Source organism: Acanthochromis polyacanthus, chromosome 15, assembly GCF_021347895.1.
Source record: "Acanthochromis polyacanthus isolate Apoly-LR-REF ecotype Palm Island chromosome 15, KAUST_Apoly_ChrSc, whole genome shotgun sequence".
NCBI classification, from domain to species: Eukaryota; Metazoa; Chordata; class Actinopteri; family Pomacentridae; genus Acanthochromis; species Acanthochromis polyacanthus.
The window spans coordinates 999,670-1,024,844 of record NC_067127.1 but is presented as its reverse complement, the minus strand read 5'-3'; the positions used below and the strand labels follow the sequence as shown (position 1 = coordinate 1,024,844).

At 40.8% G+C, this 25,175-nt stretch overlaps 1 protein-coding gene across 1 annotated transcript in view; it reads right to left on the bottom strand.

Annotated features, from left to right (window-relative positions):
- Nucleotides 1–1,459: 1,459 nt before the first annotated feature.
- Nucleotides 1,460–25,175, bottom strand: part of anapc1 (anaphase promoting complex subunit 1) — a 76,710-nt gene continuing 52,994 nt past the window's right edge. Inside the window, exons 43-53 of the mRNA XM_022189648.2 lie at nt 24,976–25,172; nt 20,198–20,284; nt 19,322–19,439; nt 19,097–19,174; nt 18,945–19,012; nt 18,614–18,752; nt 16,048–16,134; nt 10,389–10,484; nt 9,088–9,277; nt 4,033–4,164; nt 1,460–2,126 (exon numbers count right to left, since the gene is read on the bottom strand). Coding sequence (XP_022045340.1) covers nt 1,984–2,126; nt 4,033–4,164; nt 9,088–9,277; nt 10,389–10,484; nt 16,048–16,134; nt 18,614–18,752; nt 18,945–19,012; nt 19,097–19,174; nt 19,322–19,439; nt 20,198–20,284; nt 24,976–25,172 — 1,335 coding nt within the window. The 3' untranslated portion in view covers nt 1,460–1,983. The remainder of the gene's footprint in view (nt 2,127–4,032; nt 4,165–9,087; nt 9,278–10,388; nt 10,485–16,047; nt 16,135–18,613; nt 18,753–18,944; nt 19,013–19,096; nt 19,175–19,321; nt 19,440–20,197; nt 20,285–24,975; nt 25,173–25,175) is intronic.

The window sequence follows — 25,175 nt, the reverse complement described above, 5'->3', positions numbered from 1 at the left end:
TATCATGATGATCAACGCTACGCACTTCGCCTGTCAGTGGTTTCAATGTTGTGGCTGGTGGAGCTAAATGAATACAGATGTATTGATAGAGATCAAAAAGGCATCCAAACAGACCATCAGTCTTCACGATTACAATGTGGCACATCAGAGAGGTCATGAGGTTCCAAAAAAACTGCACACGGTCAAACTGAGAATGAAAATTTGGCATAAATGAAGGCAGTTGGACGCTTTAATGTGGCGGCAGCATTAACTCACCACCTTAAGTATGAAAATGAAAATATTATTTTTTATTAACTCACATCAAACTGTGGTCGAAATAAATAATGTCTAAGGAAATATTCAACATGATTAATATCATCATTATAGGATAAATATTGATTGGGTTTATTTCCATTTTGTTCTCTCAGTTTACCAGTTTTTTGACAGACAGACAAATAGTAGGTTAGATTTCAGTAAGCGGGACTTCCACCATCACAGTTTTAGGCTGTGACACTTCATTAATGCACTGACAGGAAAGTCCCACGATCCTGAGTGTCGAAGCCGCTGACTAAACAACATTTACATGCAGCTGTGAGGAAATCTAACTGTAGAAATGTGAGGATCTGATCCCCACTGTGCACTATTGAATCTATAAAATGTAAATGTTTGGCGTGTTTAGCGACTGACTGCTTTTCTGAGACTTCTGACATTTTTATGTAACAACTTTTTGACTTTTAAGATACGTGGTCACAATGATTTTATGCACGCTGGTCTGAAATTAATGCTCTTTGCTACAACATCTGCTTTTATATCAGTAAAAATCATCACCATGGAGCATCCAACTATCCAACCAGGGTGTTTTCTGCTTCAAAAAAATTAAAATAAACGAGCTAATGGAACTATACGTCAAACGTTTTGTTGATATTTCCTCTTTTAATCACTAATCTGAGGAAAAAGAAACCCAAACTAAAACTGATAATAACCGGCCGGCAGCTTGTTCAAAGGATACATCAGTTTCAGAGATTCACAAAGCTATTTAAAGGCCTAATTTGGTTCACTGACTAAAAGACAAAAACACGTAGGCGAAGTCAACATACTGAGTAAATTCACACCAATCTGTAGTTTCATTCGATGCTACCACTGGAAGATTAGGGGACTTCTTTCATGTGGGAAACCACCCAAACAACACTCTGATCCTCGGCTCACTTCAAAGGACCTTTATCTTGACCACAGGGATGTAGAGCTGGCATCACAACAACGAAACCTGAGCTAATTTAATGTGACGCAGCGCAGCTAAAACGGATCTCTTTTAGGCTGGAAAAACAGCAAGATTTCAACTTATCTTCACATAAAATAACATTCATTTCAATGCAGGAGCACTTTCTGAAATGAATGTAACTGGAGCAAAAAAAAGAAATGAAACAAAGCAGTTGAAGTCTTAAATAAAATGAGAAGTGGACAGAATAAAGGACAGCCTTCATGGAGTGTGCAGATGCTTTTCTCGTTTATTGTCCTGCGTTGGTGTTCTTCTCCCTTTAATCCAGTGGCCTGAACTCAACAGAGCCCTTACAGCTAGTATTGACACTAAAGTCCATTCAATCTTTTTGTTTGTGTTTGTTTAGTTCTTTTAAAAAAAAGTTGTCTGTTGCTGGACTTCTGAGCAACCCATCCAAGAAGTCCTCTCTGTGGATTGGTTTCACCACAAAAATGGCACATTCACTGCAGAATTACTGCAGTTTAAATGTTCTTTATAATGTAAAAAAAACTACATAGAAATATTATGTTACAAAGCTCTAATACTAGCAAACAAAGTCTCTGTTCTCCAAACAGTCTGCAGGAGCAGGGCGGCCATGTTGCAGCGATGCACTGAGACTCCAGGCGTCTCACGGTCGCTGTTCATCGTCACACTAGCTGCAGCTGCTCCACGTCAGTCCACCTGTGCTCGCAGCGTAAGGCTCTGAACTGCATCTCTGAGGAGCTACCAGCCCAACGACTGGGTCGGGATCAAAGTGCCTGCAGAGGGAAGTGTTGCAGAGGCTGTGGTCCGGATGCAGAACCCAGCAGGACCGGTGCCAGCCTCAGCAGATCTCTGAGAGGGATGCCCAGCTGGCTGCTCCGGGACAGAAAATCACCAAGAGAGCTGCAGCCTGCAGAGGAGAAAAACAGCCTCAGCGTCTGTTACTGGAGACATTCCTGCAGGGGGTTTGCACTCGTTCTATATGAGCAGGAAACGAGACACAACTTTGCTAAAGGAGATTCAAATATAGCATTTGATGAAAAGTCCACAGGAGGGAGAACTTCTTAAATCCTGTACTTAAAGGATGGGTGTACTGGATTTAGGTTGCAGTTTTCTCCATCACTCCAAGCATGCAGGAGAACCTACAGCAGCTGCATAGATCCTCTCTACTGTCAGTGTTTGCTTTGTGCATCCTGAGCTTTAAACATGGCAGTGCAGCAGAGCAGGCTCTGTGGATACATACACACGACAGGCCCAAAGTTTGGAAGCAACTTCAACTTTCTGGTCACAACGTCTTTCTTAAAAGCAGTATGACTTTAGCGCTGTATTTACTGCATGCTCAGACTTTGATTTCATTGATATGAACCATTTTCCTCCATTTACCTTCAGGTATACATCGGTGTGATCTGCTGAATACGTCTTAACAAAAGCAAAGAAGGGTTTAGTTTTAGAGGTGGGAAGATTTGCAAGAGTCCCAACTTCAGTGCAAAAGAAAAAAAAATGTTTTTAGTATTTACTTTAGCTCTTGAAAAATAGCACTAAATCTCAACTGTGTCTATATCTCTAAAACTACCACAGAAAGAAACAGCCGAGTAAAGAAACAAGAGCACAGATACCTGATAATTATAGTAACAATCTATTCTGATGAGAGACTCTTTATTTTTCTTGCAAAGTATACCAATAAAACTATGATTATTTTTGTACAAATCTGAACTTGCTTCCAAACTTTTGGCCTGTAGGTGTGGTCCCACATCCAGACTACACTGTCTGACTACATTCTGTCAGAGTTTGCAGGAAACAAGCCAGCTTTTCTGTCCATTCTGACCCACAATCCTCTGTACAGTTATGTCACTGCAGAGTTTAAGGTGTGTTATTATGATGAAGCAGCATGTAATAAACAGTACGTTCTTAGTGAGGAGCAGCTGTAGTCGGTGCCTTAAGCAAAAAGGCAAAGTATGTGATATGGAATACAGCCTTTATATTACAGAAGAATGAAAAGCTAAGTCGATGCAGTGCCCTTAAACCTGTATTCTTTCCAACAGCCAGCAGGGGGCGACTCCTCCGGTTGCAAAGGAAGTCGGACTGTACAGGAGTCTATGAGAAAATGAGCCTAGTTTTTCCTTCATTTGTTGTCTCCCTACGCATTTTTCTAATCAGTTTATGGTCTCAATCATGAGATTCAAGCGTCCTTCAGCACAGTATGACGTTCATTTTGTGAATTAGGGTGTCATTTAGAGTAAAACAGATGATGAAGCAGGGTACACTTTAGGATGTGGCTACTGTGTGACTAAGAAGTTGCTAACGCTCGTCAAGGCCAGTTTCAAAACATCAGGATGGCGACAGCAAAATGTCAAACTGGAGGCTTCAGAGCGGTAGTTGATCAGCGACTACATACATGTTTTATATCCAGTCTGCACGTAGATACGAAGGTGTTCACAGTTACAAGCAACAGGATGTAGTTCTCATTTCTAATAAATCTCCCTAAATCATCCACAGTGGCCTTGAAGTAAAGCCATCACTGCAAAAAATCTAAAAATACTTCATTTTAAGTAGAACTACTGCATGAGTCATCAAATAAAGTAGAAAGGAGCTAAACATTTGGTAAAGTATGAAGTGGTAGAAATTACAATCATAAAGTATCTGAGAACTACTGATACTTTCCACCACTGAACAGCTTTCTAACAGTGACATTTCAAAGACTACATGACAGAGTGAAGCTCCAGCTGTTGTGATCACTGCAGGTGAGTGTCGACACATAAATGTGAGCGTGAAGAGGCGAAGCTGTGGAGCTTCACGTGAACATGAGTTTGTTTTACCCTCCAGCTGTGAGTGTGTGTTCCTGAGGCAAGGGATGGAGCGGTACACCAGGAAGGAGGCCAGCATGACGGACTGGGCGTCCCTGGAGAGGACCTCGCCCCTCATGTAGGACCGCAACGCTGAGCTGTTGTCTAGGAGAGAAAACACACAGAAGGCATACCGGTATTGGTGTTAACAGTGGGCTGCTGGGTGGAACAGATTACCTACAGCTGTTAAACAATAACTCCATGACTGTAATTCATGTTAAATCGATCTCTGTGCAATATCAGTACGTTTACTGATGGAAAAGTCTGTTCTATGGCATTGTTTTTCAATGTAAAAATGTGTGCAATATCAGTACTTTCCACATCCAGACGGATAGCTGCAACATCTGAATTTCCCACACATGAAGAACTTCACTAAAAGCGTCTTTTTGGTAATGAAATTTCCCCACATAAGGAGTGGAAAAGGTTGATTTCAAGCTTCACATGTGGAATGCACAGAGAACAAGTAAGTAAGTAAGTAAAGTTTATTTCTTAAGCGCTTTTCACAGATAAAATCACAAAGTGCTTTACAATAAAATACTAGAAAACAATTTTAAATACATATATAAAACTTCAAGTGCCCAAAATGACCTGAGAGCTTGCAAACAGAACAACCTGAACAGTTATTTTTGGGCCTAAAGCTGCAGGAATCCCAGGAGTAATGAATGGAAAATGTTCATTATCTCAAAGAGAATACCTGCCTGTTAGCTCGGAGGGCGTTAGCAGACATTAGCTCCAGTGATCCGCTCAGAGCCAAGCTTTTTATGAAGGCTGGTTATGGTTTTACACTGAAACTGCTGCAAGAGACGGCTGGTTTAAGGTAAGAAAGCATCTGTTTATCAGGCTCTGCTTCAGTTTGGGGGAAATACATCACGCTGTTATGCTTTTAATGCTCCAGAGAAAAACAATGGAAAGGGAAGTGGAGTACAGCTAAGCAACTATACTTCTTTAATCCTGTTGATTCTGTATCTATCCTGTCCAGTCAGGTGTATTTTGAGAAACATTACAGACTACAAGCTGTCATTTCTGATGGCTGCATGCGTCATGTTAGCAGGCCGGAGCTCAATTAAAGCTGGTATGTGGATAAACACAAAGAAGACATGCAGCGCAAGCATTAAAAGTCAATTATTAACAGTTATTTTGTTCCATTGTTCCAGGAAGTTGCATCATTTTCAAACAGTGAAAACAATCTTGAGGCATTATGACGCTGTGGAAACTTGTTTTCTGCCTCCAGGCTGAACATGCATCCTGGATTGTTTGTCAACCGTCTCTATGGAAATCTTCAGGAAGTTTATTATGCAATTGACAAAATCCCAAAATATCCAGATCACTCGTGTCAGCAAAGACACTCACATACTTCTACATTTATGTATTGTGATTCTATGATAGAAGAAACTGTTCCTTTCCAAAATATTGCATAAAAATTCCAAGAATTCCTTCACTGGGAAATCTGTGTGACTTCAGGGATATTTCAGTGCTTCATTTACAACTTCTGAGAAAGAGAAACAGTTCCCAGAAAGAGTCTAAACAGGAATCAGAAAAGATCCAGTCACATATTTCAGTCATGGGTGAGTTCCAGAGAACATTCCTGATGCCTGAGATCGGTTTGTCTTTCTTCTTCACGACACATAAAAGTGAAGCACGTTTGAGTTATTTACAGGATCACAGCCTCGTCCGACTGCTTCACCTGTTTCCCACGCCTCCTGCGGTGCGTTCCGTACTAAGAGTGTGTGAGCTCGACCAGAGATGGAATGTGAGCCTGTTTGAGTGTATACACAGTCTGTTTAACTTCCAAACTATGACATTAATGCGCTACACCCTGCATTAAAAACAAGCTGAAACACATCCAGCCTGTGAAACACTCAGCCAACGACACTGCTGCTCAGCAGGCCTGAAATTAACTCTGTGCCTCATGTCAAGGTAAAAACACGTTAATGTGTTGGTTTAGTTATCGCTGGTATCTGTCCATCAATGAGCCCACTGACTTGACTTTATCATTCCATCAGCAGCTGCTTTAAATAACGTCTGTCTAACAGCTGACTTTACTCAGCGGTCATATGGTGGACAGCTGATTCTGTCTGCCTTACAGCTCACCACAAAGTCTTTCTGCTGCATTTATACCGGCTGTTAGGCTGCACAAGGGTCTGACTGAGGATTAAAGTGGAGAATCATCAGCTGATCACCATCACACATGATCAGACCTTAATACGCCTCAGTTATATTCCATGTTTACATTCTTTCTTTAGCTTTTCTGTTACAGATGCTGGTGAAAAAATTTGCCTTCTTCTGCTACTGAATATGAAACCAGTATTTATACAGTTTGTAATCTGACTCCTCACATGCAGCCACGTCGTCTGGAGCCCTCGGCATCACAGCTGGGTACCTTTAAGAGCGTTTTTTTCAATGTGCAGTGTCGTTTCATAAACACAGCCAAACGTTCCTGGCTGCTGGTGTCACTGATGCTCCTTTTCAGGAGCCACGAGTTTCCATCATCTTCCATCAAACCGTGATGCTTTAACCAAGTACTTCTGGTGGATAAACTAAATCAAACAGAACCAGAAAAGCACTCAGAGCGCTCAGTCCTCCTCCAAGGCTACTCAGTTGACGTATCATTTCCGACGGATGAAATCTTTAATAAAAAACGGCACGTGTTCTGCATGTGCATGTTATGTATTTACACCAAATCACATGTAAATGACTCTTATAAAGGTCTGTTGATCAGTTCATCACTTTTGCTCGTGTTAAAACAACCGGTCCCACCATGCTTTTATTTTGAAGGCGTATTTTTAATGCTATGGACTTTTATTTTGTCACCATTCCAGCAGCACAGGAAGTGTTTCTGTCTAGCAAAGGATGTCTGAACTTAGAAGCAGCTGGAATGAGGACAAGCTCTGACGGTGTTTCCTGAAGAAAGCAGTGAAGGTCAGAAAGGTGAATCTGTGTTCAAAATAAAGCTGAACCTAAATAAAGGCTTTGTGAAACATCAGGAGCTTCACCGCTGTCTGGCTGAGGTTTGCTACAGACATGACTCAGAACCACCCCGCAGTTTAATCATTTGTTCCTTGTATGATTTCCAACTGATAAATCACAGTCAGATTGTAGTAGGATCAATCATGTGATGGTCAGCAGGTAACTGACACAGCGTTTGCTTGTTGTCATGGTTACAGCGACGCCGTGTCAGCAGCTATATCTTCCAATGGGAAATCCTGAACAAAGCCGTGGATCCAGACTATAAGACACATCATTGTGAAAATTTGATGAGGTGGTCCTTGAGTCATTTCTGACCTTCCCTGGAAATTTCATCCAAATCTGTTAGTCTATCTTTGAGTAATGTTTCACACAGACGGACGGACAGACAGATGTATGCTGATCGTCACATAACTCCGCCGTTCCGTGGCGGAGTAAACAGCCCGACACGGATGCCCTGTGACTTCCGCCTCTGTACGGTTCTTTAAAACTGGATAAACTCTCATACGTCTATCAGTGTCAAAGATTTACACCTCACAATATTTCCAAGAAGCCAGCAGCTTTAACTAAACAACAGCATTTGACGTTCTGGAAACGGGAACATGTTGAACGGACCGCAGAGCTTGTTAGTGGAAATGGTTTAGCTAGATGTGTATCACTGAGAGGAGGCAGATATCTGAGCCTTTGTTCAGCCTGTTTGATGTTCTCTTAACCCTGATCAATCGCTACCCGCATCACAAACTCCTAGAAACAAACACAGCCCACGCGTCACATGTTTGCTCACATCTGTATACAAAGAGTGACAAATGTAACACAAAAAAATGCAGTGCTTTTTAAGAGAGCAGCATTTCAGAAAGAATGAGTTGCAGGTGTGGCCTCATTTGCTCCAGAATCAGACACACTGACTAGTCAGACAGTGTTCTGTGGTCCAAGCTAAAATAAGACAAACCCCCAAAACCTGATTTACTTTGGAAATAGAACATTAACATCCTAAAAATACGGCAGCATTTTAGCGCTACACACCGTCTTATAAAGCTCGATCACAGCTTTACATACGACAAGCGGCTCCTTTGTTCAGTCCAGATCTGTGTAAAATCAGTAGTTTCATTATTTATTATAAAGGTTACTTCATTTATCGCTTGGTGAAATAAATGCATAAAGAAATAGCCAAAAATGCTCATCATATTTTCCTTCAGGTCAAAGTAACATCAACAAAACGGCGACTTTTTCATTTTTGTCAACATTCAGTCTCTTATTAATTATTTTGTATTATTCCTCTATGAGCTCACTGATGGACAAAGTTTCAGCTCGAGCACGATTTCTCTTCGTTAAAGCTTTGTAACACCCGTTCTTCCCTTAGATCTTTACATTTATTATCATGGGTATAAAGCAGGGGTGTCCAACATGAGGCCCGTGGTCCAAAAGTGGTCCTCCAGAGGGTCCAAAAGTGGTCCTCCAGAGGGTCCAATCAGGCCCTCAGAGTGGAAAAACTACAGAGAAGACATTAACTGCAGATTGTAAATTAGTAAAACTATGAATTTAAAATAATTTAAAGTTGTTTTGACTATAAAGCAAACTATCAGATTGTCGCTTTGTGTCTCATTTATGGAATATTATTTTGTCTGTTGTTTGACGTCTTTTTGTCCCACTGTTGTTGTGATCATGACTAAACCTTGTGTTCCTTTTATTTGTAGACACTCTGATCTGGAAGTCATAATGTGGAAATAACAAACTCATTTATTTTTCTGAACAAACTTCAAGTTGTTCATAATGCTTTCATTAAATGTGAACATTTGAAGAACATACTGTTAAAAATGTGGAGTTTTATGAGTTAATATGCTGTAATTTAACTGCTCCGGCCCACTGAAGGTTAAATTGGGCTGAATATGGCCGTTAAACTAAATGAGTTTGACGCCTTTGGTATAAAGAAAAGGTTCACTTTTCCACAGCAACAGATCAAGTGTTCAATACTTTTAGTTTATGACTTCAAAATGTCTGGATTAGCGGTAAAGTTATACTAAAGGGATCCATGAAAGCAGCTCATTCACATCCGTCCATTCTGACCTTTGAGCCAGCTGTCCAGCGCTATGTCCGCCGTGTTCTTCATGACAGGCAGAAACTCGGAGGTGAGCAGGGTGTCGTTAGCGTTAGCGGGACCCTTTAGCATCCTGCTGTCCCACAGCTCCACCACCAGACGGAGCTGCCACAGAGGGAAGGTCTGCAGGAGGTCGCCTCGACGTAGAGATCCCACCGCCTGACGCACACCAGGAAAAACACATTTTATCTCTGTACCGCCGGGTCTATCAGACGCTGGATATTTGAAAGTGTTGTGAAAAACATTTGTACTTAGATTAGGTTTGTTTTTAATATTGGTTATGCAATATCTTAATTATAATTTAAATAAACCACACCGTAATGCTGAGGCTGATTAGCAAAAACATGATATTCACAGGTAAGAAAACAACTGGAGGAGCAGCAGGTAAAACAAAACAACACAAACAAACAAACAATAGTTAAAGCCTCTACAGCAGGGGTGTCCAACATGAGGCCCGTGGGCCAAAAGCGGCCCTCAAAGTGTAAAAATTACAGAGAAGACATTAACTGCAGATTGTAAATGAGTAAAACTATAAATTTAAAATCATTTCTAGACCATGACAAGTTGTTTGGATCACAAAGTAAAATACTAGATTGTTGTTTTGTGTCTCATTTTTGTCATATTTTGTCTTGTTTTGTGAGTCTTTTGTCATTTTGATCCTAAAGTAAAATCCTCTGTGGTTCAGTTCCAGGTGACTGAACGTTGTGTTCCTTTGCAGACACTCTGTGTAGTTGGAATGTGTAACTGAGGCTGAATTTTGATGAAATTAAATTTATTTTCCATCATAAAGTTCAGGTTGTTCATGTTTAGTAAAAAGATCATTCCTTAAATGTGAACATTTGCAGAATGTATTTTTTGCACTAAAACAAGGGAATCATTTGGAGTTGTGGTTATTTATGGGTTTTTATGCTGTGATTTGAGATGAAATTGGACTGAATGAGGAACCTGGAATGAGTCTGCCTCTCCTGCTCATCGGTTCAGATTGGAGCATACTTATCTCTTTAATCTCATATCAGTTTATTCCAGTTATGTAGAATTACATTTTTGCCAATCAAGGTGTAATATGAGTTTGTAAATGAAATTCCACGCTTTTTGGTTTCAGTTAATTCCACCTGGACTAAAAATCAACCCAGAGACCTGAAACAAAGCTGAGAGGGTGACTCATGTCATTTCACAGCATTTATTTACTGAAACATCTGCACCATTGTTTTACTCTCCAGATTGTAAATCAGCCACAGGTAAAGGTCAGGAGGAGCGGTGTTTGTGTTACCTGCTCGATAGCGATATACGTGGGCAGCATCTCCGGACACTCCTGCGTCACACATTCGTACAGCATCGCCGAGAACAGCAGCAGAGTGTCCTCTCTCTGCAGAAACAGCACAGTGTTAGCTCAGGCTGGAGCACATGACATCAGCTCGCTTTTCAGAACACGGAAACACGGCACAAAAGCTCCTCTACATACATTTATTCAGCAGCTTATCGGAGTTTTTCTAGTTTTGATTATTTTCGTGGTTCTTTGTATATTTTGCTCTTAGTGACATTTTGCACACAAATCTTTATGTAATTCAGACCTGATGACAAATTTGCGTGAATTCATCCCGCGTTACCTTTTTCCTTTTCTGTATCTGAGAGCTTCAGCTGGTTTCTGGTGTTTACTTTGTGTAAACACACCTTCGTTTGTGCACAACCTGTGACTTTTTTTCTTCCTAACGAGGTTCTTGCACAGAAAAAGAAAGGCTGTCAAAGGACTTGGAAGCTCTTGGAAGTTTCCATGGACGGGCGTCAAACAGGGAAATTGTTTATTATTCACAAAATTCAACTCACTGTTGGAGATTTATTGTAAAACAGGGATGAGAGTTTTCCTCAGAAAGCATCAGTCTGGTTATGGAGAGTCATTTATGAAGAAGTTGTACAACGCTAAAAGTATTTTAAATCAAATTCACTTACTCCTGTTTATTTTACTAAATGTTTAACCTCAAGAAGAACTAAAGGTACAAACTCTGCATTCACATCCAGACAAGGAGCTATTTCACACCACGTTAAAAAACCAGACAGCAATTACCTGCCAGAAAACACGCTGCCCGCAGTTTAAACACAAAAACCACGTTTACATTTGATAAACAGACAGAAGAAGCAGCAAGATTGGACAGATAAAAACTGAAAAAGCAGCAGTGAGATGTCCTCTTGTCTTCAAATTCAATTACAAACGTTACGCTGCAGAATGATTCATTTTCTCCCATTTCACTGTTGGAGCTGAAAGCGGTGACCTCTGCAGTCTGAGGCTGTGAGGAAGCAGCCTCTTCACTCAGGAAATACGAGTCAAGTGATTAATAAGCTGATCCAACAACGGCCCATACACTCTCAGTTAAACCCTTAAAGCGCCTTGTGTTCAACATGTGCTATAGATAACGACTTGTTTTGTGTTTAGACCAAATCTATCACGCTGCAGCACAAAAACAAAGTGCCAGCTGTACATCCATTAATCTGGTTTGTGAATCTGTTTACGTGGAGTTTCATGAAATGTCGCAGACCGATCCTTTGGTGATCTACGGACTTTACATATGTGCAAAACTACTGACATTCATAAGCATGTTTATTTAAACAAAGCAGCACCAGACAAATAAAACCATTAAGCAAATAAGCCAATTAAAACCTCCAAAACAACAAAACCACTTACAGGAGAACTGATTCAAATCACAAGGCAGGTCATCTGTACTGTGGAATTACATCCACATTGGAGTAAAAATATGGTTTTAATTGGGATTTGCCTACTAGTAGTGATGTTTCTGACCTGATCAGAGACACTTCTAAAGTTTGAAGCTGTCACTGAGAAAACCTCACTGGCATTAAAGCTGCTGAGAAGAGATTCTGGTCTAATGACCTGATGAAGGAACATGGCACATAATCTGACAGACAAGTGCAAAGGAAAAATTGTAGGTAATAAGTCACCCCGAACCACCAAACAGAAGGTCATCCTTGACCCTACTGCATTTCCATTTGAAGACACACAGAAGCACAACAGCTGCTCAGACAGACAACTATTTGCTGATAGTGCAATAACAACAAGGTTAGATCCTGCCTCTTTCTCTCAGACACAGACAGTATAAGACCTCAATGACGGAGAGCCTCTGGAAATTTGATACTGGCATTGTCAGCATATGCGGTCCTTGCTGTATCATTTCTCCTGAATTCAGTTTTTTTTTTTTTTTTTAATGCATCACAAAATCGACAAATACATCCTACCACCAAGTGAGCCGGCAGTTAGCTTCACTTTTTTAATGCATCACCCCTAAATAGGCATAGAAAACAATCATTAACGAGGATTCAATGTGTTGCTTGAAGTTTAATTTTCTTTGGACAGCTCCTTCCTACAGTTCTTTTCAACCATTACTGCTACTCTGACTAAATTTAATTAATTTCCCCTTCAAATATATTTTGTTACATCTCCTTGATCCTTGTTTTTTTTTCTTCTCCTTTCTTTTGCTCCCTCATCTCCCCCTCAATTTAACATTATCATACTATAATGTGTGTCTACTTCCTTTTGTTGTCTTTTTGCCATGTTTTTTTCTTCTTCTTTTATTTATTTTTTTAGTGATTTATTATTATGACATTACTGTCTAAAACACTGCCTCTGCTTCAGCCCTCCTCATTATCTCTGATGTTACTTTTATTGTTATAACCAGCTAAACAATCACCAAGAAAGTACCACAAACTAGCACATGTACACGCTCACCCCTACACTCCTGCACACACACAATACTCACAACCTATTGTATGTTTCAATTATGTACCCCTGTTGTCTGTTTTTTTTGTTCGTTGCACAGTGTTTTGTATGCTTACATGTTATTAAATGTGAATAAAGAAAAAAAAAAAGTAAAGCATTTTTCTCTACATCAGCCATCTGGGTCTCCTGAGTGTTCCTGAGTTCACCTTCCGGGTTTCCTCACCTGACATGGCAGAATTTTATAAGCTTCAAGCACTCCCAAACACAACTTCACAGTTAATCCTTTATGTGCTAATTAACAAACGTGAGCACATCAACACACCAAAGACCAAGCTGATGGTAAAACTACGCCTCCAAACTGCAGCATTTTAGCAACTTCCCCATCCTGATGTTATCATTTATCTGAAAGTCAACAGTGCAGCTTCAAAGAGTGCTGACTCTCAGTCTCATTGAGTCATGCAGACCGAACATCCCTGGAAACACTTCAGCGTCTGCGTCGTCCCAACACAGACATGTGTTTCAAGGTATTGACTCATTCAGCACAATCTGCATATCTACAGACACAAACACAGAAAGTCTGGTCAGCAATTCCTGTTTGCTTTTACTTTTCCACTGAAGGCTGACGGGGGTGTTTGTAGAGCTGGTTTCACTTCACAATGTGAGATCTTACATCATTTCTACGTATTACAAACCTATTTAGGACGGTATGTTTCATGATATTCAGCTGCATTACTGTGTGACAGAATGATTTGTGTAGCGCTGCATCAGATGACTTTTAGGACACATGACAGGGTTCAGCTCATCTTTGTGTTTATTGCTTGCTCTGTCAGTTTCAACCATTTCTTGACATGCTTGTCTATCATTTTCTTTCTGTCCTTGTCTTCCTCTGGTGCATGTTTAGTGTGGTACATCATGTCAGCAAACAGCACAGTGACTACTGTAACCCTATAAACTGATTACAGGTTTGTAGACACTGTGATGCTGATCAGAGGACACACCTGGACTCAACATGTCACATTATTTTCAGTCTTTTCTAGGGGTACCATCATTTTTGTCCAGGCCTGTTTCATGAGTTTATTTTTTTAATTATTCTGTTGAAGCACGGTTCAAAAGCACTGTCTGATTTTCGTTGGTTAATTTTCATAGAATTTTTATTTATTATTGCTTTTGTCAGATTCAAATTATTTCTGTGACCATTGTGGGGTTTTTTTTCACTAACCGAGGGGAACTATCAATTTGCTCCACATGTGTGTGTGACTAGATATGAGGATGCTCATGAACACTCCACTCTGAAGAAGACCTGAATCAGCTACACAATATTAGCAGGAAAGCACAGCGCATGCACGGGCATTTTTCCTTTTGGGGAGAAGCAGACATGTCTGGGTGTTTTCCTGCTGTCTGGAAGGAAAACGTTTGGAGCCGAATGCCAGCAGAGCAAAGAGTTTGAGCACAGACAGCTGCCATAGAAGAATACTTTGATAACACGTTGAATGATCTCACACCAAAGCTCCTCCGCAAACTCAGCCCTGTTTGCTAATCTCACTCACAAGAGAAGTGCTGCTTGGTTAGAAGTCAAACATGTCAACAATGAAGGTGTGAAAACTACAAAAGTAAAATCCCCCGTTGCTGTCAGAGATCCCTGGAAAATTCACCAAACTCCCCGCCGTGGTTCTGTCTGGAAGAACCCTCTAAAAACACATCAATCACTGTTTCCTAGGAATCAGACAAGAAGTAAACACATGCTGACTGAGAAAACCTGCTTATGTCACACTGTTTACATTTATCTTCACCACATATGGTTCAAAATCAAGCAGAAAGCCAAAACTGAGGGCAGGTTTGTGGTTTCCTCCCCGCTGTCGCCAAGTGCTGGATCAAAGGGAATCTGAGGGAAACTTCAGATCCGTTGGTTTTCTGTTTAACCCTCGTGTCGTCCTGCAGGTCAAATTAACCCGTTTTTAAAGTTTGAAAATGTGGAGAAAAAATATATTTTCACAGAGAAACTTCTGATTTTCAACATTTTTGTTAAATCTTTGAACATTTTTTGATGGAAATAAAGAAATATTAAAAATGCTTCTTAAAACCTTTTGCACTTCAGTGTTCTGCCAGCGGAACACTTTGAGATCTGCATAAGCATTTCCTTAAATGTCTGAAGCTGCAAACACGATTATACAAACACTATACGCCGATGGAAAGCTTAGATTCTCATGAATCCGCCGGTATAAACCACTTTCAGATGTGATTACCACAGCGGGTGAGAAAAACACATTTGTCCGACAAAAACAAATATTCATCCATCCGTTCTCTATACACGGCTTCAACGCACACAGCGCGACTCACATTTCCGGGTTCATTATTACACACAGATGAAAATATTCCACAAAAAACGGCCATAATCCAACCTTTTACATCCAGACGACACAAGCCAGTAAACTATTTTGTCCAAAACATGTCCTGAAGTCGGTATAAAATCCACGAATCGGTCGTTTTCAAGGAAATGCACCTTGCAATGCCCGTCCAATATTCCCTGTATTTCTCGTCATATTTTTATTTACAAATAGAATATTAGCGATTTTTTGTACTGAAAACGGCTGGAATTGACTGCAGCTTGAACATTTACCAAAAAACTACCAAAATCCAGCAAATTTCACTGGATTTAGTTTGATTTTATGTGAATGTTCTTAAAGAAAATATCAGAAGTTTTACTGATATATCTGTGATCAATTTAGATATTTTTAGGATTTTTTGGGGAAGATTTTCAGTCCTTTTTAAAAAATATTTACAAGAATTTTCTTGCAATATTTGGGAGATCTTTTGAAAATAAAACTTCTAAGGGGAACTTTACTGGGATTTTCTTCCTGAAAGTTTTGCAAATTTTCAGAAATTTGGGGAATTTTTTTGCTGAATTTTGTTCAGACAAGGAAACCGTATTTTTTGTTGGCCATAAATGAGGACAACAGGAGGGTTAAATAGGGTCTTTACTGTGTGAGGCGATAGGAGATGATGTGTGTTGTGGATTGGTGCTACACGATTAAAACTTAACTGAATTGTATAACTGATCACTGAGCTGATATTTCTGACAGAATTACACATTATAAGTCTTGTAGAGTGCATGAGCGTGTCCAGTGACAGCAACAGGACCAGCAGCAGATGTGAACTGAAGCTGGCTTTTAGTGCATCCACATCTGGTTCTAGTTGTAAAACTCACGTGTTTCATCCCATCAGAGGTTTTACAGAAGAACTCGGCGAAGGAGACGAGAGCAGGCTCTGAGGTGAAGGTAGAGATGTCTTCAGGCTGCAGAACAGAAACAAGGAAATGGTGACATTATTCACATGAGCCAACGCAAAGGAGAAACACAAAAAATAGGAAAGAAAGTGTGAGAGGAAGACACACAAATAGATTTAAAAGGAAAGAGTGGAAATAAAGGGTGTAAAGGAGATGTGGCCAGAAGAAAGTAAAGAGGAAGAGGAAGAAGATGACGCTGAAGGACGGACAGTGAGGACAAGGGGAATAAACAACGTGCATTTGTTCCCCTCCGGATCCTGCAGGTGTATTGACAGCGTCCACTGAGGCCATCAGGAAACCAGGAACAGACTGTCAGCTGCACAGCTGAATGCTGAACCTGCAGAGACAACCTGCCAGGGCTGGACACAGGCATTCACTGGGGGGGCAGCTCAGTCCAGTTCACACACTTTAATAATCCAGTTATTAAAGGAAAGGTGGTTAGCACTCCTGAACACTATTTTTAGTCACTGTGGGTTCATTTTTCACTGCAAAATGAGGATCTGTACCTCTATGGGAACACCACAATAATAACTCAGAAACCTGTTCTGCAGCATCACACGGTTACGAATCAGCCAGTCACATTTAATGCACAGTAATGCCCCTTTAATGTTATGCTGTAAAAATTGTAATGCCATGACCGTGAACTCAACAAAAATTACTAGGGCTGGACCCGAATATTCGTTCGCTACGGTGGTATCCGGATATTATGTGATCACCCCCTCCTCCCCCCAGACAGAAATATTCGGAGTCTTCTCTTCCCTTCGCCTTCGGCCCACTTCGGCTCATCCCGTCGTGTTCTTCAGCTCATCTCAGCTCATCCATTCGTGTTTCTTACCACCACCTGAATGGCCGGGTTGCTGCAGACTCTGACGTCACGCTTCACTTTGTTGCATAAACACAAGACAAGATGCTGAACACCTCCGCTGTTTGGGAATTCTTCAGTTTAACTGAAGACAAAACGAAGGCAAAATTTGGACCCGAGACCAGACAAATGGATCCGAATATTTGGGCCGTCTCCGCTACAAGCCCCGCCCTCCGTCGGACGTTACGGGGCGGAACTAATATTCGGATATTCATCTTTAATAGGGCCCCAATATCCAGTGACCAGAAACCGCTATTCGGGCCAGCCCTAAAAATTACACAGGTTTAGGTTTCTTTCTTTGCAAAAGATGATTTTTTATGTAAACTGTTCCTACATCTTACTATTTCTGAATCTGGAAACACTGTTTGGAATAATTCAGCGTATGAGTGGAGCAGTGTTCAGACACCAGAGCAGCGCTGCATTCAGCCCCAAAGATGCCTGAAGGCTGCCTGATTCTGTGACGTAGCGGCAGCTCCCATGGCAGTGGTGGTCACTACAGCTGCAGGTTGCTGTTTGGGGTGGAAGCAGACGCTGAAGACGTTACGCTGTCGGTCACAGGAAGGTAAGTAGCTGCAGTTAACCGCTGTCTGCCTCACAGACGATTTGTGGCCGTCAAAGTTGAAAATCCAGCGACTCTTTGTGCTTTCACAGTTTCTGGCTATGATTAGTGGTGTAACTTTGATACAGATTTGGTTTTCAAACCCACTGGCAGGTTTGGGGTTCAGAGAGTTAACAGCAAAATGAAAAAATAAAACCCACTCTGAACAAGCTTTCATTCATTTTGTAAACGAGGCAGCACCTTTCCAGCAGCTACAGTCGAGTCTGACTGCAGAAAGTGTTTCAGTGATTTAAAATTAAACGTTTCACTGTTACACAGGTGGACATTTGTGGTAGAAAAAGCACAGATAGATTTCCACACCAGCAGACAGTGTATGAATAATGAAGTCCATAAATAAAACATACAAACTAAGATCAATTAAAAGGCTTTGTGAGATAAGGAGGAAATCTTTTGCAGGTCAAAAAGACTTTATTACGGAGTGAATGAATCAACAGTAGGAATCTGTAGAACCTGCTGCATCCACTGAGTCTGATTAGCTGCTGATAAACTGAGTCTTCCTCCTGTAAGGTCTGATCAAACTGAACCCTCTCTAGTCTGTTTTAGAGGCAGTTTGTTTGGAGACAAACATGATGGAAAGGCTCAAACTGAGACTAACTGACAAGGGTGGTGCACAGATTGAGGTGAGGGTGTGTCTGCATGAGTTGACCCAAAAACTCTCTGTGCACTTCATGAGGAAAGCATGAGAATAAAACTGCTTTTCTTTTTAGTATTGCACTGACTGAGACCGAGGCGTCACATCCCAGATTTAAGGACAGCTACCAAAGTCTTTTCTGTGCCTTTGCTTGCTTTTCTACTGTGATGAAGCCCAAGACATGAATGCTCTTTAAAATCAGTAAAACCTTCTAAAAACAGACAGCTTTCATCAGTTCGGAGTAGTAGTAAGTGGGGAACAGAAAATGCATGCATTGCCGTTGGTTATCTGTTAAAATAAGCAGAAACGTGATGCATTGAGTCTGCATTGAACCCTCAGCTCTACAGGGACTTCCAGTGATGATGTGGAGTCTTACCTTGAAGGCTCGGACTCCAGAGCTGCGCTGGTTGGCGCTGGTGGTCAGAAGGCTCTTCCATCCCTGAGGATCGTCTTTGTAAGGCAGCTGACCGGCTCGTAGCTTCACATACAGCACCCCATCTCTGGACAGGATGGACCTGAGGGACACAACAGCACAGATTTAGATCAATGTGTGAGATCACAGCTTCCCTTTGGCTTCCACTAAACCATCTGAGGCACAACAAAAGAGAAGATGGTCCACCATCACTGTCACACACTGCTTATTTATCAAACCGATTTGCTTTAAAACCCGTTCAGGTTCAAACAGATGAAGTTTCCTCTCCACTCACTTCAGATGCTGCGTTTCTTTGCTCAGATCTACGGACAGTTCCCAATAACGAGGTCCCTTCACCTTCACCTGCAACAAATACAGCAACACGGCGTAAACAACTACAGGAGAGAAGGATACTGATACTATGGAGGCTGTGAACGGCTGTTTTACCCGTTTGAGAAGGTGCAGCTCAGGAAGCATCGTAGGAGCCATCAGTTCTACTGTAGTCTCGTCGTACCACTTGGTCTCCTGAAAGACGAGGAAATGGACGAATTACACAAAGACGCACATGTGCAGTTTCAAAATTAATTATTATTTAAAGTCTTTTTAAAAAATCTGCTGCACTAAAATGCAGAGACAAAGATGCTTTCTATCCACATGCTGCTGTGAGCTGACCTTGTAGGTGACCTCCAGCAGGGCGTAGCAGGGCTTCAGGGAGTCCACATCCACTGGGACCAGCAGACGGGGCTCTGCAGCCAGAACAGCCAGGTGTCGCAGGGCCTGGAGGTGGTACCTGCAGCAACAGCAGCATCAGCACAGTTTTATTTAGTGCAGCAGAACATAAAGATGTCTGTTAACAGCATAGACATAGAAAGATCCCAAAATGACAGTAAAACAGTGGATTTATATACATATTTCTGTGTATATGATTAGTTTCATTCACCAGTTTTACTTCAAAATCTTGTTTTTGTTAATTACACATGAGCATTACCGTAACCCACAGCTTCCTCTAACAACAAATGGATCACCCTGCATTTTAGAGGTCATGATCCACTTTAAGGTTTGTCATTTATCTAGAATCTGATGAGTCACATAAGAACCCATTTATGGTTAAAAAGCTGGTTGAAAAGTTGTTCTACTCTGACAAAGACTGTATTTTAAGAAGAAAAAGAGATGCTTTGAATTTTATGGCATTTAAATTGAAAAAGACTCGGTGTAAGTACAAAATGCTGTCAGTGAAGAACTCAGAATTCTTCCAAACAATGCTGCTGGACGTTTTACATTATATTATTTTATATATAAGTTGGAGCATGCACAGGCAGAAAGACCCCAGGCCGGGACGTGAGCCGCTGATCTTCTAGCTGTAAGGAAACAGTGCAAACCACTGATCCACAAAAAACATTAACTTTCATGGTGCAGCAGCATCCTGGGCTGAAGACATTTACACCCTCAGGAAATCGTCCACCACTGATCAGATATGCATATTTATCACCACCTTCCTGGGGTTGTTTGACTACAGTCTTGTTCTGACGGGCTGTGTGCTGGCCTCACCGGTTGTCGGTGCTGTGAGCAGGGAAGTGAGGGTACAGGGCACACAGCAGGGCGGCGATGGCTGAGTTGGAGGTGCTCAGAGTGTATCTAATAAAAAACAACAGAAAGCATCACAGGTAGTGAACATGTGCTCCTCTGTCTGCCCCTCACAGTCATACTCACTGTAACAGCTGTAAAGTGTGCATTCATGTAAACAAACAGGAAAAAACAACATTCACACACACAGTGAAGCATTTTGTCATCAAATCTTCAGATTTCGTTACAGTTCTTAACAAAGCAGTCAACAATACACAAGATCTAAATGATGACGTGCTTTTAAAATTCTCTCTACTGCATTCGCTAAACCAGGTTTGTGTTGCAATCTAACACCATCACAGGCCCTAACAGAGCCACTTAAACATAATAGCAGGCAGTTAATTGTGCAGTTTGACTAATGGGGCCGTTGTGATAAAGGCTGCCTGGAGCCTGGGAGGTCACCTATGAGAGCCCTTATTAACAGTCAGCTGAGATCTACCCTGCTTTGCTTTTAACGGCTGCTTTTGTCACGTTTAATGTGTTGGAGAACATTACGTTCTTTTTCCACTAGTTTATAAATCTAAAAGCCTAAAATGGAGAAACACTGACTGCAAAGGTGATGCACAACGTGTGTGTTTTCTGAAGAACATATCGGCCAAATTCAACAAGTTTGTGCAAAAAGTAGAACCTGAACTTGTGTTTGGCAGTGCTGCTATCTATAATGTAATCTACTGCTGTCTGACACCTTCTGAAAACTGCACCTGTCAGTCGTTTTTATTTATTTTATTTAGTCAGGAAAATGTATAATGTTACTGGAAATGGAAAGCACCTTGTGTTAACCTTTATGTTTTAAATGTGCAGTATCGTTTAGGGCAATTTGGCCAAACTTCTGATCCCAGTGTCGAAATGCTCTTTAAACTCATGGATTTAAGGCAAACAAACGTTGCTGAATGAGAATTCTTAACAGCACTTTTTCTGGTCACTGTAGAATCAAATCACCAACACTATACTGAAAGAGAAAACACTGTTTGTCAGAAAGGAAAGTTTGAAGCTCAATGTACGTCGAATAAATCAGTGGTGTAACCCTCCTGTTGTCCTCCTTTACGGGCACCAAAAAATATTGTTTCCTTGTATGAAAAAATCCAAAAATTCTGCAAAAAAATTCCACAAATTTATGAAAATTTGCAAAACCTTCAGGAAGAAAATTCCAATAATTCCTTAAAAGTTTTATTTTAAAAAAATCCCCAAAATTTGGTAAGAAAATTCTTGTAAATATTTTCAAAAAATGAGTAAAAATCTTCCAAAAAAATCTTAAAAATATCTAAAGTGACTCCATATATATCAGTAAAACTTCTAATATTTTCTTTAAGAACATCCACATAAAAATGAACCAGAATCCAGTGAAATTCACTGGATTTTGGTTGATTTTTTGGTGAATATTCTCAAGAAATATTTGTAACATTTCTTTTTTTTCTTCCAAAAAAATGTTCAAAGATTTCCTAAAAATGTAGAAAATGTGGACATCAGAAGTTTCACTGTGAAAACATTTTTTTTTCCCACATTTTCAAACTTTGAAACGGATCATTTTGACCCGCAGGACGACCCGAGGGTTAAAAACTAAAAGTTTTCTTTATTTCAGCTCCTGAGGGTTCAGCAAACTGACCGATGGTGGTTTTTGTTTTCAAGCTAAATTATGAAACTGCACTTATTTCAAGCTTCTCAGTTTTTAAAATGTGCTGCTCTTCTCTGACTTTGTAACAACAAACAATGACAAAATCTTTGTATTACTACAAAATGAGCACATTAAAAGTCTTGAGAAAGTAAAACCTCCATGTCCACCTGCATGTATTTTTTCTTCTTTTCTCTAATCTGATTTTCATGCGAGTCACTGGACAGTTTCACCTCCTAAACATCTGCGCTTCCACAATAAGCCCCTGACATGTGATAAGGGAGCAGCAGGGAGGCAGAGACGTGTTTTTAACTTAAACTGACTCTGCTCATCAACAAACAGTGAAATATTTTGGCTTTGCTTAAATTACTTAAAGATTTTTCGGCTCATTACAGAAATTCTGCAACTTCCAAACAGTAAGATTAGACTTTCTGGCCGGTGAGCGTTTGCTCTGCTGCTGCTTCAGTAACAGGATGAAGAAGCCGTTAAAAGGAGGATTTCTGGCAGCCAAAAGGTTCTTCTGAGTCACTTTCCTTCTGCGCTGGGTGCGACAACTTCTGCTAAAATGCATGAACATCCAGTGTGTGCAGGAAAAAATAAAACTTCTGTTTTACTACTGTTTTCCACCAACTATAAAAATAAAGTTACTTTATTAGTCCTTGTGGGAAAATCTGTCCTCCACACATTAAATATTTTAGGAGCAGTCCAGGGACGAGCTGCACTTCTGAAGCCGGTATTTTGGTCAAGGGCAATGGCAGCAGGGTTCATATACATGTTGTGTTTAGTTTGGGAGGAAACCAGTGCAGTTCCATAAACAAACACAGAAAGAAAAGTGTTCAAAGAAGAGGCCCAGTCAGCCTGTAAGCTCAGAGTTTTAATGACATGCAGCGGTGACCGTTAGCCTGGACACAATGTGTGACATGTGGCTGGAAAAACCTTCTCTTTCACTTCAGCTTCCTGCTAACAACACTGAATAAATGGGAAGAGAAACCAACTGAGCAAACAGAACGAGGCTGAGGGAGGGAAGGTGAGGAAAGGACACGAAAGCGCAAAGAGCCACGTGACAGATCAGCAGCAAAAGAGGAAAAGCCGAGGCGAGAAAATGAATGAGGAAAAAATTGAATGACAGCAATGTGGCGATAATACACAGAAAGGAAACATGAATAGAAAGTTTCAGCGCTAACAGGTGAGAGGCTGAATGACAGAGGAAATGCGACAATGACACGGCAACAACTCTGCTCCCGAACACGACCTCCGACCTCCGCAGACCCTCGGTAAAGCAGCCATGACGACACACACCTCAGTGACTGACATTCAAACCTGCAGTCTCTGCCGCTGTGAGGGCCTTTCAACCGGCAGGTTTCAAACAAAACGCGACCCGAATAAAATCAAAAGGTCCATCTGATTGTGGCTGTAGGTGGACGGACATTTGAAACATGTAATGAGAGAGTGGGAGCTGTTGTTTCTCTGGAAAACAAACAGGCCAGGGTCAGCGGTTTGAGTGTGTGTGTAGAAATGTCTTTCATTATGCACCATGCAGCATTCAAAGCAGACCTGTGTGTGTGTGTGTGTGTGTGTGTGTGTGTGTGTGTGTGTGTGTGTGTGTGTGTGTGTGTGTGTGTGTGTGTGTGTGTGTGTGTGTGTGTGTGTGTGTGTGCGCAGGGTACCTGGAGCTTCCCAGAAACAGCAGGGCAGGAGTGTTTTTGCATGTAGTGGTGTGTACAATCATTAGCATCCAGCATTTCGTGCTGAATATAATTAACCTCAACGTCCTCATCAAACAATCATGAGCCAGAATCCAAAGTGTGTATGTGACTGTATTTACTCATTTACTCCTTCCTGCAGTGTCTGCATGGACTTTTTGGTGATTTAAAATAGTAACCACCTTTTTGGTATTTTTTTCTTGTCAATAAACACAAACAAGCCGAGTCATAATACATCTCAAGGGGCTTTCCACTAATAAACTAATAAACTAAACTAAACATCTTTTCTCCTGCGCCTGAGCTCCATTGTTGTCCAGAAATGATGACAAAAACATCAGTGAGCTGCTGTGTGAGATGTTCCCTCATTATCTTGAACTTTCAAACTGTAATTTAGCTTTGAGTCGGTCATAAATACTCATCACAGCACCAAATTTTAATTCATCTGCAGCTGAAAATAGACTACAACAAACAGTCTATCACATATTTTTGAGCAGCCTTTCCTAAAAATTATGGTGCCCAGCTGATTAAATTATGAAAAAGGAAACTATAATTGACTGAGAAAGATTTCATTGTTATGAAAGCAACAAGATTGTCTGACAAAAACAAGAAACAGGATGATAAAAACAACACAAAATAACAAAGTAAGACATAAAATGACAAAAACAAGACATAAAAAACAAATTGAGACATAAAAATGACAGAAAAAAGACACAAATGACAGAAAAAAGACATAAAATGACAGAAAAAAGACATAAAATGACAAAAAGAAGACATAAAATGACAAAAACAAGACATAAAATAACAAAATGAGACATAAAATGACAGAAACAAGACACAAAATAAGACATAGAATGACCAAAACAAATCAGCATGAACAGAAAGTACAGACAAACAAGGAATGCATTCATCTGGGTCTGATGTTTAATTATTAAAATATATGACCCTTTCTCAAACAGTTTTCTTTAATTATTGACTCATATTACATGTGATCTCTGCATACGCTGAGATGGAAATGAATTGTGCAATAAGGCGGTTCTGGTGAATGTGAGCGTTTCACTAATAAGTGATAAAGCTGCCAGTGTGGAAAGGCCATCACATCCTGATGGACTTCTATGAACCCAACGTACATTTTAGGACCACTGAGCTTTGGAACCAACATGTGGTCTGGTAAATGGACTAGGTCTGATGTGACGAGGTTTAACGTTTGACAGCAGGAAGTTCGTCCATGAAAACCTACACGTTAGCCTCATTGTTGTATGAGCCGCAGGGTTCAAAGTGTGTGAAAAAAGCAGCGGCTTATAGTCCAGAAAGCACGGTAGTATTTAAACGGCTGCTAGAAAAAGGCCTATGAAGCAGTATCTAGCGGTTTTTTCTATGTGTTTGTGTCTCACCTTCCCCCTCCCAGGAAGAGCAGACCCAGCGCCATGTGGTGAGCCATGTGGAAGCCGTAGTTCATCTCACCGCCGGTTCGCTTGTGGAAGAAGCGACAGAGCTGCAGGACCTTCAGGTTCCCGGTGCCAGACATCACCATGGACATGGCCAGCAGAATCATGGACAGCCCGGTCTGCAGGTTGTAATAACCCGTCTGCTG